The sequence below is a fragment of the Hypomesus nipponensis genome, chromosome 2 (assembly GCF_054491055.1).
Source record: "Hypomesus nipponensis isolate SF chromosome 2, ASM5449105v1, whole genome shotgun sequence".
Taxonomy (NCBI): Eukaryota; Metazoa; Chordata; class Actinopteri; order Osmeriformes; family Osmeridae; genus Hypomesus; species Hypomesus nipponensis.
The window spans coordinates 9,785,884-9,805,857 of NC_140362.1; the positions used below are offsets into that span (position 1 = coordinate 9,785,884).

The 19,974-nt window shown below is 38.2% G+C and overlaps 1 protein-coding gene and 1 pseudogene across 5 annotated transcripts; both read right to left on the reverse strand.

Moving 5' to 3' along the window:
* Window positions 1–738: 738 nt before the first annotated feature.
* LOC146300692 (uncharacterized) lies at window positions 739–19,715 on the reverse strand. Of its 4 annotated transcripts, none has more exons than XM_084704508.1 (18): window positions 19,647–19,715; window positions 7,447–7,501; window positions 6,774–6,850; window positions 6,196–6,475; window positions 5,874–6,028; window positions 5,715–5,759; window positions 5,346–5,619; window positions 4,994–5,142; window positions 4,825–4,866; window positions 4,633–4,713; window positions 3,536–3,818; window positions 3,277–3,428; window positions 2,831–2,926; window positions 2,222–2,504; window positions 1,729–1,877; window positions 1,497–1,598; window positions 1,052–1,328; window positions 739–952 (listed from the first exon to the last, which is right to left on the reverse strand). In XM_084704508.1, exons 1-18 carry the CDS (start codon window positions 19,657–19,659, stop codon window positions 766–768), a joined length of 2,700 nt encoding a protein of 899 aa, XP_084560634.1. In that variant the 5' UTR covers window positions 19,660–19,715; the 3' UTR covers window positions 739–765. The 4 variants fall into 4 exon arrangements, with proteins under 4 accessions (XP_084560634.1, XP_084560625.1, XP_084560641.1 ...); XM_084704499.1 differs by lacking the exon at window positions 19,647–19,715 and adding an exon at window positions 14,876–14,906; XM_084704515.1 differs by lacking the exon at window positions 19,647–19,715 and adding an exon at window positions 8,569–9,594.
* LOC146300693 (uncharacterized) lies at window positions 10,614–14,858 on the reverse strand (annotated as a pseudogene). Its single transcript, XR_014766598.1, has 6 exons — window positions 14,013–14,858; window positions 13,420–13,633; window positions 13,357–13,379; window positions 13,091–13,219; window positions 11,817–12,102; window positions 10,614–11,720 (listed from the first exon to the last, which is right to left on the reverse strand). The product of XR_014766598.1 is annotated as an uncharacterized LOC146300693 (transcript).
* Window positions 19,716–19,974: the final 259 nt, after the last annotated feature.

Genomic DNA, 19,974 nt, shown 5'->3' on the forward strand with positions numbered 1-19,974 from the left:
CTGCCGGGCACAATATTTCCAGATTTCAGTATTGGTCTCATCAATCCTATGATTCCCCCTACATTTAAACATTGTCGTATTGTTAAGCATGGAACTGACTATAAGTCTAGTTTCTTCTACCGTGCAAATGTCGTAATTCTGGACATTTTGCTGCTCACCTATAATGGAGATGGAATCAGTCAATCCAGTAGGCACAATATAAAATCTCCAAGCAAGAGACACTACAAGTTGTGTTCTGAAAGTTCTGTAAAGAAAATCACTTAATGTTAGCTTTACAGTTGTGTAGTACAGCTGGCCAAAAATGTAATTGTGGTCCTAAATTCCTGGTTTTCTTATGAGGAAGTGTACACAGTAAAAACATATCTGACATTACTTTTTGATTATTAATTTCACTTTTTTTTGTATAATTAACACAGTTGAGAATTTGCATTTGGATGTGGTTTGATGTAACAAGTTCTTTTTTGTTTGTTTAGTTTTTTTGCAGTTTTTTTTTGTGTATTAAAGGACTAGTTTGGTTTACAATGTATTTTATAATAATTGTTAATTTGATCTTTTGAAAGCAATATTCTCTCAAACGTGTAGTACAATGTTTTCTGAATAAATGCTTGGAAACGACAGATTCAGGTGCCAGTTTTAACATGTTTTAAGTCAAGACATTCAGTGTCCGTATTTCCTGAACACTGATACAGACCGTTGTTGGAAGTTATACCAGTCATTTCATGGAACAAGATTTGTGACTTGTTTGTGTGACTTTGTTTATTTAAATCAAGTACGTCTGGCATCTTTGGGTGATTTGGTGGTCTTCCTTGTTGTGCCACTGTGGACCTCCACCTCACACAGGCTGAGATACTTCTCCTTCCCTGGGAGGACAACAGTGACGTAGCGCCCCTCCATCTCACCACATGCAAACTCCCTCACCTCTCCCTCTTTCATCTCAGGAATCACAGCACACCTGGTAAACACACACACACAAACATGTTAAAGTATCTTTTTGAGGACATTAAGACTCTTAATGACCCTTGTTATAATAAACAACGTAATAACTTCTCACAATAGGCTTTTCACTCCATCCAAGTGATTTCCTATGCGGATCTCGGCTCCAGTGATCCTTGTATGACAGCAGTCCCCTCTGTTGGTAATGCTAACGGCGCTGACGTTGTAAATACCCAACAAATCCAGTCTCCACCATGGGTTGGTTTCTGCCTTTGTGTGGCTACAGGAGCCTGAGTGGTACCGCGGATCACGCTTCCTGTCTATGGCGTTGCTGGCACCTCCCAGGTTGTCATACTCGGACGACTGAGTGGCTGATCCAGCTGAAGCCAGATTCTCTGACAGAAACACATGAAGAAAAACAATGAACAGTAGTAATTATTAGCTTTTTTCGTTGTAGCAGTCTTAAGGCACCAATATGTGAATGCACCAAAATATTTTGACATGTCAAGTAAGAGCTAAATAAAGAGGTTTGTGCATAGTAGGACATAGTAGTAGGTCCTTACGAGGAATGTTTTCAACAGGACATTGTGTTTCGCATGCCTGCATGCACTCATGATTTATCATCTTACTCTCACTACTCTCTTGCTGAGTATCTGTCAATGCCTCTGTGGAAGAAAAGGGTTAGATTTGAGAAATGCCTAGATTAGAAGGCTTGCCTTCAATTTCAATCAAAAAATGTTTATTAAAGCAAACCTTGGTATAATGGATTTTGGTACACGTGTACAGTGCACACACCTTTTAAAGATTCACCATACACCTCCACCTCACACACAGTCAATATCTTGAAGCACCCAGGACGGATGATGTTGACATAACGCCCCTCCATCCCATTACATTTGAAGGTGATAGAGTCCCCAGCTGGTATGGAGCTGATTGCAACACACCTGGTAGTGGTCAGAGGGTAAGGTCATACTATAAAGACCTGGGTGACATTGTTGGATCTGTCATGCCAGCAATTCACAGTACTGTTGTGGAATTGCGGTACAAGAATCCTTTAACTGTACATGTACTTGTGTAGTAGTACTAAGTAGTATAACTAATTCTAAGGGTTATTCTTGACACTTGTGGAGATGCTCACCTTGGTCAGTGATTATTCATCTGTTCCAAAGTAGCATTGCAATTGTGACAGTTTTGGACTGAATTGTTTAATACTGCAACAAACACTACAGTTTTTTGCTAGATTTTTCAGTAGAAATATCTGGTCAATATAATTTCTCAGGACACTCACACAGGATTGTTGTTGCCATTGTTCTGCAAAGAGTTTCCAACAAGGATTTGAGCACCATCTAGCCTCCAGACGCAGCAATCCTCCCTATTGGTGATGGTAATATAACGGACTTTATGAATGGCCATGAGGTCCACCCTCCACCAAGGGTCACTCTGGAGGCGAGTTTGAGTGCACGAGCCAGAGAGGTAATCAGTATCCAGGCGCCCATCAATGGCATTGTCTGCGCTTGTCAACTGGGTAAATCGAGAGGACTGGACAGCCCTTCCCATCAATGCCACATTCCCTTCATCCACACAAGAGAAACATGATTTGGATTAATCATGTATTAAATATTGAATCATGTAGTCACTGACAGCAACAAAAAATGTATCACGTGCACAGGTTATTTTGGGCAACAAAATTCTTATAACAAGGCAAGCAAATAACTTGTAGGGTATAAAAGGTAGGGTATAACAAAGTAGAAGTATAAAAGTAAAACAAATACTAAATCTTCATTTAAAACACTAGTTTAAAAATAACCTTGGCAGCAAAAAATACAGTAGCATCCAAAAATTGTTGGAGTGTGAGTAATATTTGTATGATGCTTTGATAGTGGGTAAAATGTCTTACCTTTAAGAATGAAAGGGTGCCTCAGCTGGCGTAATGGTTCCCACAGCCAGGCCAGGTATGGGTTGGTAGGTGGTGTTTGGGCGAGAGGGGAATACTCTGGGGCACAATACGAGACATGATAATAGATTAATTTAATAAGGGAGTAGGGAGTTCTATGAAATCTACCATCAATTATATCCGCAGCCTGTTCTGTGTTGTTTTATTTTTGAAAGAGCTGGTTACCTTACCCCGATTGAGCATGAAAAATTTAGCTCTGTTTAATCATCCAGTAAGAAATGTAGCCACATCAGTATAAGTAGTTTAGCAGCCATAAGACAGACCATGTTGTAGACTAGAGCACTGACATTTTGCATACTGTTAGTGTCGTTGATTTCTGTTCAAAGAAGAATGCAAGCTGAATAAGCATAACTTTACAAAAAGAAACTGCAGCAGAATGGATGAGGTACCTCTTATAACTTTGCTTGCATGCACCTCCACCTCACACAAAGTCAGGTACTTCTCACGGCCTGGAAGGAGAATATTGACGTATTGCCCTTCCATTCCTCCACATGGAAATGTTCTGGTTTGGCCAAGAGGGATGTAGGGTATTACAGCACATCTGTGGGATATTTGAGAAAGTTATGTGGAAGCGTCTAGGCTTTAGTCAGAGAGAAAGTGTCTAGGCTTTAGTCAGAGAGAAGCAAATTCACAGTTATGACAACTCACATTGGGTTGTTGTTGCCATTGTTAATTAGGGAATGTCCAACACGGATCTCTGCACCGCTGATCCTCTCTGAACAGCAGTCCCCTCTGTTGGTGACTGTGACAAAGGTGACATTGTAGGTTTTCTTTAAGTCAACTTGCCACCAGGGGTCAATCTCTGCTTTGGTGTGGCTGCAGGATCCACTTGTATACATGTTCTTCCGATCTTGGTCAATGGCGTTGCTTGCAGATCCATCTTTATCCCATTGTGATGATTGAGCTGCAATTCCCCCGGTGGATGCATTTTCTTGATTGTATAGAAATTAAGTAAAATGTATGCAATATTAATTACAAAGTTATGATATGAGTGAACTCTGGAAGTTTTTTGGGAAGTGAGTTTTCTTGTGTCGTTCACCTATTCCCTTTGGACACTTTTGCCAAGGAGAGATATGTGAATGATATACAGTACATTATTATATGGCAACGACGGTACGAGCTTTCTGATTGGCTAATGGGGAGTCATGCCAGACGCGTATGCCCTTCTCAGCGGTCAATACGGCTCCGTATTGCCCTCTGATGTCATCTTCAATATGAGCAACGAGTCTGCTGCTGAGTTTTACTATCCAGATGATGCTGAAAAGATTTGTCATCGAAAGTGAGGATGAAGACTAGACTCTTTGAATCACTTGTGTCGTTATTTTGTGTTGAAATTAAAGCCATTTTAGCAGAACCATGTTGTACGCTTTCTATCAAAAGTAATGAGTTGCTAGGCAACACATGAAACACAGCGTGAAGACTTGAGAGCTAGCTACAATTAGCCTAGAGGTACCATTTATTTTCGTTTACAAAATGAAAAGAAGCTAAAAATGCCATATAATAAACTACTTACTAACCTCGACCGTTCGGTCATGCCGGGTAATATCAAACCTCCTCTTTGCCGTATCAACCTCTCTATCGCTCGGTCGATACGTTCCAGCCTCAGTTTGATATTTCCCGGCATGACCTCACTCTCGATTAGTAAGTAGTTAGTATTATTCATGATTTATTATTATACACCTTTCACTAGTTAGGCTGTAACACACAAAATGCTAATCTGTGTATAAATTTGACTTATTGTGTACCCTGTATTGTCTTATCTTTGTTTGTGTAGTTAGGACAGACAATGTCATCTTGTCGTCTCAGAAGAACCTGTGCCATTGTTTCTGAAAGAGACATCATAACAAAGAGGAGTATGAATCTTCCTAAGACAGCTGTTGTACTTTTCCCATCGAAGTATTTATACAATTCCAAATAAACATAGTAAATGCACATACCAGAATCGGCCGTGGATGAAGTTAATACACGCTTATCATTTTCTGTAAAACATGTACTTTACTGTCCATGATGTCTAATACTTCATGGATTAAATACTATGAATCTCTCACAACAGTCAGTGCATTTGATGGCCACAATATTCTAGTGTGAATGAACCTCATGTCTCACCTTTATCCCCACCCACATTCACCTCCACCTCACATAGTGCCAAGTGCTTGTCACAGCCAGGCAAGAAAATGTTCACATAGCGTCCCTCCATCCTTCTGCACTGAAAGAGCTTGGCCCTCCAAGCCGGATATGAAGATATCACAGCACATCTAAAGTGAAGTCAAACAAAGTGTGTGATCAAGCGAGTCATGAATAACACAGAAAAAATACTGAGAAAATTCTGATGATCAACACTTTTAGAGGATTAAAATACCATGTTGTACAGTAGGCCTACTTGGTACTTTGAAAATATGCAGGTGGCTCATCTATATACATTATCTGTGTATGAAAATAATCAAATGTGTTCCCATACAACGGATTGCTGTTGCCGTTGTTCTCCAGGGAGTTTCCGATCCGGATCTCAGCTCCGTCAATCATCTCTGGATTATCATCTTCAATGTTGACAATAGTTATGGAGGTGATGTTGTAAGCCTGTAGCAAGTCCACCCTCCACCATGGGTTGGTCTGAGTCTTGGTGCGACTGTATCCGTTGTTATAGTTGTGTTCACCATCGACGGCCTTACTGGCTCTTCTATTGGAGTTGTACTCAGAGGACAGGACAGCTGTCTTTCCCAGGGCCACGTTTTCTTCAAAATTATTTTATTTTACTCGCTAAACTACAGTACTAGCAGTGTTAGCATACAACAAAATATGTGCTCTTCAGTTTCAGATTTCATATTACCTGTCACTGGAACAGCAAGGTCAAGTTCAGGAGTTTGAGATGTTCCTTGATAAAACATACATATGCAATCAGAATGTTTCTTCCCAACAAACTACTAGACAATTACAAAAGATGACACTCAAACAGAACGATTATGTGAGGTTCACATTGGGTTCGTACCAACTGAATGCAATGGAATAGCATACACCTCCACTTCACACAGAGTCAGGTACTGTTTGTATCCTGGGAGAAAAACGTTTACGTAGCGCCCCTGCATTCCCTGACATTGGAACGTGGTAGAGCCCCCTGCTGGTATGGAAGAGATCACAGCACACCTGTGTAAAATTTGAAAATGATTTCACTGTAAGGAATTTCCTGGCTACTTCTGAATTTACAACATCATTGCAAGTAAATAATTAGAATAGATGGATCAGCATTCCAGCTCTTCAAATTCCTTTGAGTATAAACTATTTAATATTGTGCTTAAATTGAGGATGCATACCTGGGGTTACTGTTGCCATCGTTCTCTAAAGAGTTCCCTATACGGATCTCTGCCCTGTTTATCCTCTCAGGAAGCTGATTCCTGTTAGTGATGGTGACAGAGGAAACTTCGTAGCTGTCCAGCAGGTCCACCCTCCACCAGGAGTTGGTTCTCCCATCTGTTTTTGTGCAGGAATTCTTATTATAGTCTGAATTCCTATTCCCATCAATGGCGTGTTTTGCACATCCCTCCACTTCAAAAGTGGAGGACTGAGTCGCTCTTCCCCGTGTTGCAACGTTTACTGTGGGGACAAAGAGTTATTTAGATATTTAGAATTTGCACACAAGTTATGTGCGAGGCATGCTATATTAGGACCATTATCGACCACAATAAGGATTGTGTTGGTCATTTCAATTTCCTGTCTTTTTGAACCACCTTTATAGGACAAACATGTTGCAGCTTAACAGATCATCTTATTAAAATGTGTGGAGACTTTCTTGTCAAATCTGTTCAAAGAGACAGATGCATTAAGGAGGAAAAACATTTTAAATCCATCAGATGTTTATGGAGTCCTAATGAAACCACAAATAATTGTTTACCTGAGGTATTATCTTCAGAGCAATGACCCAATCCTACACTTGTAAGTAGGATAAACAGAATCACTTCCCCCATGTTCCTGAAAGAAAAAATGAGTGTTCAATGAGAAACAAGCTCACTGGACCAACAAACATTTTTCTCCACCATGACGACACGAGTGGTTTTTCTAATATTCTTAGTAATGTTTGAAATGTCACTGGACTCAAAGTAATAGTGGCTTTACTTGTGGACTACAGGTACAAGAACCACAGAGACAAAACAGTACATATGATCCACATTTCTTTAAAATGTACAAATAACCTATAATTATTTGGCATTTCATTTCATCATACATATAGAAAAAATAAAATGGATAAGGAGTTTCTTTTGTGTCTATTGTATATTTGAATGACCTCATAAGATATGTTAGACATATACAATGTCTTTTTAATCAGCAACAACATTCGGTCAGTGTCTAGAAATAATTGTATGATAGTTTTGCTTGAAATACTATAATGACAACACATTCTAACAAATGGTTTCAAATCACCCCTCAATATTTCCTTCAATATTGTATTCACTGTACATTTGTATGCAATGTAGCTACAATTGTATATGATCAACATTATTTCAGATTTATATGCATCCAATTGAACTGTAAATTATCTGAATTAGTTAAGAAATGCAGGAACTTACTGTCTCTGCACTAGTACGGTTTGCCTCAGTGGAGTCTGTAGATGTTCAACAACCCCTAGAAATATATAATTACAAGGTCAAAGGTTAAACCAAGGAATTCATTGACCATTTGCTTTTTGTGTGCGTTTGGCCTGTTTACTGTTCAAAAATCACAGACAAGACCATGTCATGGAACTACTGCAGCAATTATGTCATTCATGAGTCAGGTTAATTAAGTAAATGGATATTACTTTTCCTTCAACCTTATTTTGGTTTAAAATGCACAAACGATATTGCTTTTGGGAACCCCAAAGATAAAACTAAGATAATGCTGTAATTTTACAATTTGATAAAGCATCTATCATACCATGATTAATTAACTTAAAATATGATTAAATAAGAAACCATGATGCATTGAGTCAAATGTTTAATTTGGAGTGATTGAAATGATGTGTTCAATATGACAATAAATTTGGAGTTTGTTACAGGCTCTGACTGCAAGACCAATTATCATCTTATGAATCTCTGAAGAATTATCAGGCCTGCTTTTCATGTGCACTAAAATATTTTTTTAATCTCATAAGATTTTCCAAATATGAGAGACTGCAAACAGGAGGACAAAAAAATCCTTGATTTAATCGTTTTGCTCCTATAGTGTGTGGTGTTTGTCTTCGGGGTTCCCCCCACATATCAGGATTCGGAAACGGGGCAGCTCCGACGTTCTTCCAAGCAGGTTTGGTCACTCTTAACACACCTCACCCCCCCTTCCAACAAACTGTATATTTTTAGTGATACATTAACATATTTAGTTTAGTTTTATATAAAAATCTTTAAAATCTTGCTTTATTTATATTTTTATAAAATGTCACTGCCAATCACTATGGACTCTGTGTTTGTGGATGGTCATGAATGAGAGAGACTAGTACAGTTGTATGAGTAGAAATCTGTAATTAAAAACACAATTTTAATAATTTATTTTGGAATACTGTATGAATGGCTCAATTTAAATAATTGAGTTCAAGATAACATCACTCTGACTTACCATAAACAATTTCACCTTGGTATGTCAAAATTTGTATTAAATTAGAACTATTTCAACTTTGGCTGAATCTGACAACGCTTACCACAGATGAAACAGCTTACTTTTTTATACAGTAACTGAACGTGGAAATATTCAACACTGAGAATAGCTCACTGGACTGGGACGGAGACCTGCAAAGTATAAGGTTGTAGGTTTTTAATCAAGCCACAGTCGTTTAGCCTGTCTTAAATTTGAATATCTGTTTAGTTAAACAGGATGACATCGTTCTGAAGTAGCCTACCATGCGCAATTTCACCTTGATATGTCAAAAGATCATTGAATTACAGCTGTTTAAACTTGGGCCGAATCAAATTATCCGTGCTACAGGAGAAACGGCTTCCTTTTTCTGTACAGTAACTGACCACGTAGTCTTATCCTTGAGGGTAGCTCAATGGGTTGAAACGGTGCCCTACAAAGTGTAAGGTCACAGATTCGAACCCTGGCACAGTCTTATGGCCCGTCATAATTTTGATTACTTGTTTAGCTAAACAGGCAGACATCCTTCTGAAATACTATGCGCAATTTCATGCAGTTTCTCCTTGAAATGTCAACCGTTTCTTAACCTTTGTCCCAAAGCTGACCAAAAACTAATACTCATATCACGCAGTCGGAGCACAGCTAGATAATCAGCGTTGGCACCCTTGGGTACCCAACATGCAGTGCGGCATGTCAAAAAACGCAGAGTTGTGGAAAATAGTTTGGTTACAACAGCCGTGCGAGGGATTTCAGTTGTTGTGTTCGTTCAATTCGATGTTTGTAATGTTATTGTTGGTTAGTTAATATAATCTTGTTGGTCCCCTTGATTGTGCATGTTGTGTAGTTTAATCGGACCAGAGAGTCGGCTGTCGAACTATTGCCGGTTGTTCTCGCAAGGAGGTGAATATGAGCTCTGCACACATGACTATTGTTAGTTGTGCATTGACTGAGAGTCTGAAAACTAAAGCGATCAACTCAGGAAGAGTTTCAAAATCCTATGAAAGATTATTAATCAGCCCTTACTAATTATAAATCTCTGCGGTTGGTGTGTAGCAGAGAGGCTAAAGTACGGTGGCCCTGAAGTGCAAATCACACCCCCTAATATGAGTATCCCCCAAATGAAAACGCTCCCCCCGAATACAAGTCAACTCCCCCCAAATCGGATGACTTGTTCACCTCCCCCCAATACAAAAACACGCTCCCCCAAATGGAAAACGACATTACATTAACTCTGAACGGATAGGGTAGGTACTGCACTTTAGCTCTGATTGGATGCTAGTAGGCTAAGAAATTGATCGACAGAAGTAAAAAATGCAATAGCCTGACAGAGTTACGTGCACCAGGACATTTATTTGGGTATCGAAGCATGTAGCATAGACTACGTATGCAAAAGCATAAATTGCGTGTTAAACATAGCCAAACAACTAGTTCACATAACTCTGTCATTATCATGAACTTGATCGTTTTGGTTGGAAGGAAAGAGAAAACATTAATGTTTACAATTCAGAGTCATGACACTACTCTTTATTTTAATCAGGGTCATTCATGTGAAATAATCTCAGATATGCTGTTAACGTTTCACAATATAAGTAGCCTATGCGCACGCAAAAAACGCAGTTGAAGGCAGGACTTTTCAGAAGAAAAAACTAATAGTCCACTACAGAAGAACGAAATGCCACAATCACAGAGTAACGTGGACCAGGATAGTTGTTTGGCTATCGATTTTTACATTTAACACAAAATACTTTTGCCTAAGTAGCCTACTATTTGCTACATTCTTCGATGGCCAAACAAATGTTCTGGTGCACGTAACTCTGCCAGGCTATTGCATTTTGTACTTCTGTCGATCAATTTCATATTTCTTGTTAGTTAGTTAGCCTACTGCATCCAATCAGCGCTAAAGTGTAGTACCCACCCTTTCCGTTCAGAGTTAATGTAATGTGTTTTTGAGTTAATGTAATGTCGTTTTCCATTTGGGGGAGCGTGTTTTTGTATTGGGGGGAGGTGAAGTCATCCGATTTGGGGGGAGTTGACTCGTATTCGGGGGAAGTGTTTTCATTTGGGGGATGTAGGCTACTCATATTAGGGGGTGTGATTTGCACTTCAGGGCCACCATACTAAAGAGACCGACTTGTAACCTTACGCTCATAAATTCAAATCCCCGGTCAGCCTATTGTTGTTGGACAAACATTAAGTAGTTTTGCTCTCTTATTGTCCAAGTGTCGATCTTCTAGTGTTCATGTTTATAATACTTTGCCATTTTGCGGAGGACCCGCATCGCTGCTTGCAGCTATATTTTGAAATTGAATCAGGTACAGTTTTGAACTGAATATAAAATTAAACTGAATTAATTTGCTCTGAAACTGCAATGAATCCTCACTGAAAATGTAACTGTACATATTTCCACACTCAGTTCTCACAATTGTAATTCAACCTTGCGATTTTTTTTTTGTGTACAGTACATGTAGCCTATATGCTATATGCTAGCCTATACATCTACTAATTTTGTCACATTCTCAACCTAACAAAAGTCAGAAGTAGAAAATGGATGACTATTACAGGACAAACAATACATTTTTTATATACAACAGCACATAATACAATAATATACAAAACAGAGGTGTAGCCATGGGTAGGCCTGGGTAGGCACAGGCCTACGCAATTTGTTCAAAGGCCTACCCAAAAACGAAAATATTTCCGAAAAATTCTGCACCGGGTGCACATCGCAAAGCAAATAAGTAAAAAAACTGAAAAGATGCCGATCCATATTTTTCTAGGCCTACCCAACGATTTTTTTTTGGGCTACGCCCCTGATACGAAAGCTAAAATATTGTAATATATATTTCATATGGCTTGATATATTTTCAGTTAAACAACCCTTGATACAGAAGCTTTAGACATATAATAAAATATATGTGAATATTATAACATTGTTACGAGTGAAAAGTAATGAAAATTAAAAAAACAAAATTAGTGTAAATGTTTCTGAATTCATGCAAATGATTTTTACGTTGTTACTTATTTGACTGAGTTGTGCCTAAAGGTATCTGATAAAAAGATGAAAAGCTCTGTATAACCATCAACATATTAGTTGAGGGGTGACCCATACACCTCCACCTCACTCAATATCAGATATTCTTTCCTTCCTGGAATGACCACGTTGACGTAGCGACCCTCCATACCATTACAATGGAATATCTCAGTAAAGCCACCAAGAATTGAAGATATCACTGCGCACCTAAAAAGTTAGATGGATGTAGAAGAGCGATAAATCGTAACACTTAACATAGTAATGGAATCAAATGGATAATAACTGGATGACTACAACTCCCACAGTTTACCTGGGATTGAGTTTCCATTGTTGTTGAGAGAGTTTCCGATGTGAATCTCAGCCCCATTGAGTCTAGTGTGTGATTCATACCTATTAGTGATTGCGACAGAGAAAACTTTGTAGACCCTGTGCAGATCCAGCCTCCACCAGGGATTAGACTCCAACGCTGTGTGGGTGCAGGAGGCCTCTGCCCACTTACTGGCACGGTTCCCATCTATAGCATTGTATGCAAATCCTATTGAATGGAGTGACGATTGCGAGGCTTTTCCTTGTAAAGCCAAATTATCTCCTAAAGTAGTCAAAAAACAATTAATATTAACTGTCTGGTGGGGGTTGTGGAGTTGGACCTAAATGCAAGAATAAGAAAAAAAAATCTCAAATTTCTCAAAATCTGAGGAACATAAGGGAATAATCAAACGTATGGGATAACCATAACATGATAACAACCGACAAAGGAGACAAAAGGAGCGGTCATACATACAGAAGACAGGGAAATCACAATAGTCAAGAGTTGAGTGATTGGGAGACATGGGAGTGAAGGGAACCAGGAACCAGGGGAGAGAAAAAACCAGGACCAGAACATACACCCAGTGAGACTGACAGAAAACACTAGGGACAGGGAAAACAGGAAAAACTAACTAACTGAGACATTTGCTAGTAAATTGTGTATTTAATTTAAAAACGTATTGCCTATTTTTACAATTATTACACATCTTACTATTTTCAACCATACTGTACTGCCCATTACTATTTACTTTTACATTCTCTTTTCAGTACCGTTTTATTATTGATTTTTCATTGGGTATACTGTGTACACCATGCTGAGAAAGTGTAAACATATTAAATACACTTCGAAAGTGAGTTTTAACATTCTGGAATTACAGAATATACTATGTAACACTCTATGATACTGTCTAATGCTCCTTTATTCAAATTGCGTTTTTTTATTTTTTTAAATAAAAAATGTATGAAATCATTGAAGAGGCCATTTGGGAGAAGGGGCAGCACTGCTCTGATGCACCTCTCCTCTTCACATCTCTTTTCGACACACCCCTAACCTGCCTCACCTACTCTGTGACAGACATTTGGTGGCATGAAAATATCAGATGAGTAGGATGCTCCCTATGACACGGTTGTGTGGCCCAGGAGTGGCAGCATGGTAGCACTTAATGTATTGATCCATGTGTGGTAGTGTAATTGTACTTCACATCACACTGTCATTTTCAAGGTACATTGACAACACACATTTGCATGTTTTACACATCTTACATACTTACCAGTTGGAGCGAGGTACCCATAAACTTCAACTTCACAAAGAGTTATATTCTTTCCTGTTCCTGGTAGAACTACAGTCACATAGCGTCCCTCTACACCTTTGTCCCACCTAAGAGTGAGAGATCTGCCTGCTGGAATGAAGTGAATGACCCCAGCCATGAAAAAGAGAGAAATGAAGGGAGGGACGGAGGGAGATTAGAACAGAGATACACATTTATCATCAAATTCAAATGTTGCTTTACTGATAATGAAGCTTGTATTATCTTACAGTGGGTTGTCAATGCCATCGTTCTCTATATGGTTTCCGATGCGAATTTCAGCCCCATTGAGCCTCTCATGGAAAGTATTTCTGTTTGTGATGGTGACTGAGGTGACAATGTACGTGTCAAGCAGATCCACTCTCCATCAGCGGTACGCTTGAGTGGTAGTGTGAGAGCAGGACCCAGCCTCATATTGTGAATTTCAGTTTCCATCAATGGCGTTGGAGGCATGACCGATGTCATGTATAAACGACTGGGTAGCTTTTCCATGTAGGGCAAGATTTTCTGAAAAGTAATGAGGGTAAAATACATGAAAAACGCTTGACCATTTTGTTGTTTTTCTCGTTTCTTTATGATATCACAAGTTTGCAGTGATTTTTTAAAAGTGTTTTAACTCCCTCAGCCATAATGAAGCTTGTTTGTATGGCACAGTTTATTTACTTACTTCAAGGAGGGTCACTATAACTTAACTATATAACTTATAGGCTTAAAATATGGGATAGTCAAAGCCTCAGGCTAATAAAAATAACTTTACCTTAAGGAGATGTATGAGATCATTAAAATAAGACTTGCACTATGTGTGAGCTATAATGTAAAGGTAAATATGTACACCTGACTAGTATCTGTGGCTGAATAACAAGAGGAGGTGTATTGAAAGTTTTACTTTGGGCAGCGGCACCAATGGACAGCCCAAGGAGATCCAACCAGAGGAAGAAAGCCACGTGTTTTAACATACTAATAAGGAAACAACAGAGAAAAACTGGATTTATAAAAGAGAGTTCTGTGTTGGTGTTGTATTCTTTTTTTTTTTTTTGATTATCATAAAAACATGGGTAATAAATGTTACAAATAAGATGAAGCCTTTATATTATGTCAGGCTATTCAGCTGATGTTGATTGTGTCAATGTTGAGATTGATTTACAGTTATTAACAGCAACATTATTTAATAGCTCCCCTATAACACACAATCATCAGTGTCACTAAACATCAAATATTCCTTCACACAGCCACTTTGTTTAAGTTTAAACTAACTAACATATGACGTCCTAAAGAAAACTGTTTTACCTACCTTAACACACAGTGACCACAAGACTTTGACGTAAATCTTCTTTTAGCAAAGCATGATCACGCTGAGGTTTTTATACAGTACACATAGACCAAGTTTTTTGTTTTTGTTGATAATGCTTGTTTATTAGTAAAACTGGCAACTCTGTTGAAGCTTATCTCTATAGATCAAGGGGTTCAAGGGGAGAGTGAGTCCAATCACAGCGATCAAAGGTTTAGGATAACAAATATCCAATCTATTTTCCTTATTCTATTTCCTTGTTACTGGTTTAAGATTAAGAACCTTGTTACAAAGTTTAACTCTTTGCAGATTGTGAAATTATCAATACAAGGCTATGTCCAATCCTTACAAATAATAATGTCATAATACGTAATAATAATGTCTCAACTCCAGAGCCCATTTCAATAGAATAAAACATGCCGGTACCTCAAGTTAAGAAAGAAAATCTACAAACAACTTACCACTAATAGGTACTCTTGTGGTTTGCCACCAGCTGACGTTTCCAACAGCCCCGCAATGTCTGTTTAGTGATGTCAATGTGCCATACATTAGGCATGGCAATGACAATATTGTGCAGAATACAACATTCCACAAAGGAAGCACTTTCTGTTATAACTCAGTCTGTTGATAGCATTGGTTGCATGCATATTGTGTCGTGAGGTGCAGGCTGTGTACAGTATGGTGAGCTCAATACTCCCCTACCTGCATCACCTATTCCATGGTAAAAAAAAAAATATTATACAACCTGTATTGTCTGTAAAACTTTATCCATCACTGAAGTCAATCACAATATTTAACCATTAGATATAATAGACTACAATAAAATGTCTATATATCTATAAAGATTCAGCAAGTAAGTTGACAATGAATAGAGAAGGGTCCAAAAGAAACAGTTTTATAATGCTCATTATTACAAATGTTCAATCATATAAATAAATCTTACCATTTTATTTCATGAAGAACCACCAATACAGTATTTAATTGGTTATTTCATGATTGAAAATGCATAGTGTTATCTGCTTGGTATAGGTCAAATCTGCTTGTGAGACCCCCTTTGATTGGTTACTTTGCTTGGTTATCCTGCTCTAATCAATAAATCGCAATCGTTTGTGGCTCCAACGCTAAGCTTTCTTATATTGTCATATACAACTGCATAGCATAAATCGAAATACATGAACAACACAGCTAAAGTATCAACCACCATTCCCATACCAACACCTGTTTGAACAAATAAGTGTTGTTTTCATGAAAACACATGGTTCCAAAAACAATTGTGAAGAACAAAAAAATAAAAAAGACACTAGAATTTAGCCTGGCCATCTGTGTTACCATTTATCTGCTTGACTGAATCAGAATTAAGGATTTAGGACAATAGGATTTAAGACTAAGGACCTGTTCATTTCTGCTTTAGTTGAGGGGTGACCCATACACCTCCACCTCACACAATATCAGATATTCTGTCCTTCCTGGAATGACCACGTTGATGTATAGTGACCTTCCATGACATTACAATGGAAAGTCTTAGTGAAGCTACCAGAAATTGAAGATATCACGCCTGAAAAGTTAGATGGACGTACAAGAGAGATAAGTTGTAACACTTAGCATAACGGAACCCAATGGACAACAACTACATGACTACAATTCCCACTTTACCTGGGATTGCTGTTGCCATTGTTGAGAGAGTTTCCAATGCAAATCTCTGTCCCATTAAGTCTAGTTGGTTGCTAACGGTTGGTGATTTTAATGGAGAAAACTTTGTAGGTCCTGCGCAGGTCCTACATCCACAAGGGGTCAGTTGTGACTCACAAACAGAGGGTGGAAACTGAAAATGCACCTAAATAATTCACAGAAAATCCAAATGTGTTTTTTACTACAATTACTAAAGTTGAGCAATTTACAAAATAAGTCCAATTCAGTTTCCTATGACACACATTTTTATATCACATCTCCGAGAGACTGCGGATGCCTAAATTCAGATTTAAAAATACAATGTCCATTGCTCAAATTCGAAAAGTTAAATTCAGATCCAAAACATTCAAACCAAAAGGAGGCGCTACCTCTGCAGCGTGTGTTGTGGTGGCCTTGGTTAATCAATAATTGTCTTTATCACCAAACCAAAGCTTGGACAACTTGGTCAGCTAGTAGTAGCAGAATGTGAAACAGGTCTGAAGGTTCTATGTTCATTTTCGACAAAGATATTGAGGAAATTCTGAAATATTTGTGTTTTTACTAACTTATTGGCTATGGATTAATCAATAATAATCTTTATCACCTAACCAAAGCCTTGACAAATTGGTCAGCTAGTAGTAGAAACATGTGAAACAGGTCTGAAGGTTCTATGATCAATTTTGACAAAGACATTGATGAAATACTGAAATGTTTTTATTGATTTATTGGCAATGGGTTAATCAATTGTCAACTTCATCAACAAAACGTTGTACACTATAATTGCTTTTAATATGCTTGTTTATGTATTGGTTGTATTGCTGTATCTGTGTTTATGTGCTAAATGTGCTGGTTTACTGTAAAGTGTCTTTGAGTAGCCTACCATGTAAAGCACTTTGTAAATAAAATGTATTATTATTTATCCTTGCCTTAAAAGTGAGCAGAAGGAATTAATTGTCCTTGGGAAATTTACCCTAAAGACTAGGCCTAATTTCATAAGCGGTGTCTGATTCTAAATATATTTCTACAATTAATGTTCATACAGAACAAACATGACTGGACAAAAAAGATTCTGGCAACAAGTCAAGATGAAATATAAAAACATTTTGCAGGCTGGTAAGTGCCTGTAAATGGTACGTAGAAATTACTTACAAGATGCCTGCTACATATTCTGCTACCGTCTGGTGGCAGGAGAGTAACTATGTCGCTGGATAAACAAGGCCTGAAAGTACCTTGTATGAAGAGGGCAGTTTTTGCAGATGGTCAGTAGCTGTCCCACCCTGAATCTCTTCCATCACAGGCCTTCCTTGGTTTAAAACAGCGACACAGTTACTCTCCTGCCACCAGACGAAGATCCAGTGGGTATTATTCATTAAAAGCACATGGCTTGGCACATCCTGTCAATACAAAGTCTATTCAATGCCTATGGCAGGGGGAAGGAACTTCTGCAGTATGGGAAGGGGCTTCTGCAGCTGATGAGGAGGAGACTGTGTCACTGTACTCCAGAATTTATCATGTAAATCATTCGTAAATGCATATTTATCCCATAATGGATGAGAAGTCATTTCAGATCAGTTTATTCTTTGCTCCAGAAGGGCAATTTGTATGCAGCAAGAAGGCATCACATGAGAATATACAAACCACACAACAATTAACACAACACAATAAAAGTCATAGCAGTTATATAGCACTCATAATATATATTTGTAAAAGGATCCAGATGCAGTAGGCTACAGCCTGACAGCCAGCCTGGCAAGTATGAGCTAAAGGAAATCTAAATCATGCACAATTCCTGCTGTGCTAATCAATGGGTGGTTTACAGAATTCACAAACTGTCAGATGTCTCTACTCAACATCTGAAAAAGCTAATTGAGCTGGCAGATGCACAGATTGCTGTCAATAAAAGTCTCCAGGATCTAGACCTTGATTTTGAAATCAAGAAGAAAACACTGAGGAAACTGTATCTGTAGATAAAGAAACTAGAAAAATAAGTGACTTCAATCCACACTTAAGCATATCTGTAAAACAATGTATTAACCTTTCACGTCTGAAAGCACGTCTCAATATCAATGCTTCTTCATCCAAAACTTAGTTCAGAAATGGGCATGCCATGGTGCAGTAAGAAACACAGGTGAATGGGACTTTATACACTCCTCAAAAAAATAAAGGGAACACTAACACATCCTAAATTTGAATGAATTAAATAATCTCATTAAATAGGCTACTTTTTTATTTGCATAGTTGAATGTGCTGACAACAAAATCACACAAAAATGATCAATTATCAATGGAATCAAAGAAAAAGTATTTAATGAGATTATTTTATCAATTTAGATCTAGGATGTGTTAATTTAGTCTTCCCTTTATTTTTTTGAGCAGTGTAGGCTATATCGGCTTCATTACTGACTTAATTGAAATCACAGTTGCAACTTCAACAACCATTTCTAACAACTGCAATAGTAGGGGTTAAATTAAATTCGTGACAGCAATAGTGACAAGTAATGCATGTTAATAAAAAATACATAAGAACACATTCAGACGATAGCGGAATACCTGTTAAAAACGTTTCTTTCGGATCAGAGCGGCAGCTGATTTAACACGAGACTCCAGAATTAATCTTAGCCTGGCTGTGTTAGCCTGCACGGGAGCAGGTTAGCTGCAGAGAATACATCTCCATGGTTACTTGGCTGGGTTTAATTCAACCTGCTTTCGTGCAACCAACTCAAAGCTAAATTCATCCAGGATAACTTGAATATCCCGACTTAATCCCTTATCCTGGTTTCGTGCAAATAGCCCTCTGGTGAGTTGCTAACATTTAGCAACGCAGCAACGACCTCTGGAGCTCGTCTACGAACAGCAGTGCACATATACAATTTATTTTTACTGTCAGTGAATAGCACCGAGTGGAAGTCAACGTTTTCTTTATATCTATTGATCATTCAGTCCTTGACATTACTTTTAGAGGCACTACACCGGCCTACATTTACGTTTCACTTTTCCATGCACAAAAGTCACGTCCGGGTAAACATTGTGCCTTTTTTGACCAACGAAGATGAGTTGTAATATTATACAAATGATAACAATTGAGGTGTTATAAAAAACGGTATTTGTTACATTAAACATTTACACAATTTCCGCAGAATGAAACACTTTCTGTTATGTAGGCCTACTGTATTGCAGCTTCGTCCCAATATCTCTACAGACCGTGCAGCTAATTTGACTTGAACGGGGGCTTACTTAAAAAATGAATTATTTACTGAGCCTTCTCAGTTACATAATCATGGCTTGGAAATACTGTGACTTGCTAAAGTAGGCATATGGCTTGTAGTAGAACATAATTGCAGTCAATCAAACAGCTGCAAGTGATATGTTACATAGGCCTACAGCTAGCAAACTAACGTTAGCTAGCATACACACGGTGGCCCATGCATGGGTGCACACCACAGCACAACATTAGCGAAGCAAACAAATGTTGAAAACACAACAACATTAACACACAACACAACGACATTAACAAAAACGCTACATTTATAAAAACGCTACATTTCAAAAACGATCTACTACTTACAACACAACAGCATTGGTTAACACCACCAACATCAGCCGAGAACACCGCAGCATTAGCCGAGAACACAACAGCATTAGCCGAGAACACCGCAGCATTAGCACAGAACACAACGACATGCAGAAACGCTGCATTTCAAGTTCACACCAAATCGTTCTCCAGACCACTAGGGGCAGTGCAAAGTGGAATTAGTTGGGTTCTCACCTAAATAAAAAATAACTTTTTGACAGGCGGTCAATTTGAAATCATTCAAATCAAGAACATCAAACAAGAACACAACTTACATTCACCAATGAAAGTTGGTTTTTATTATATTTGAATGATAATCTTA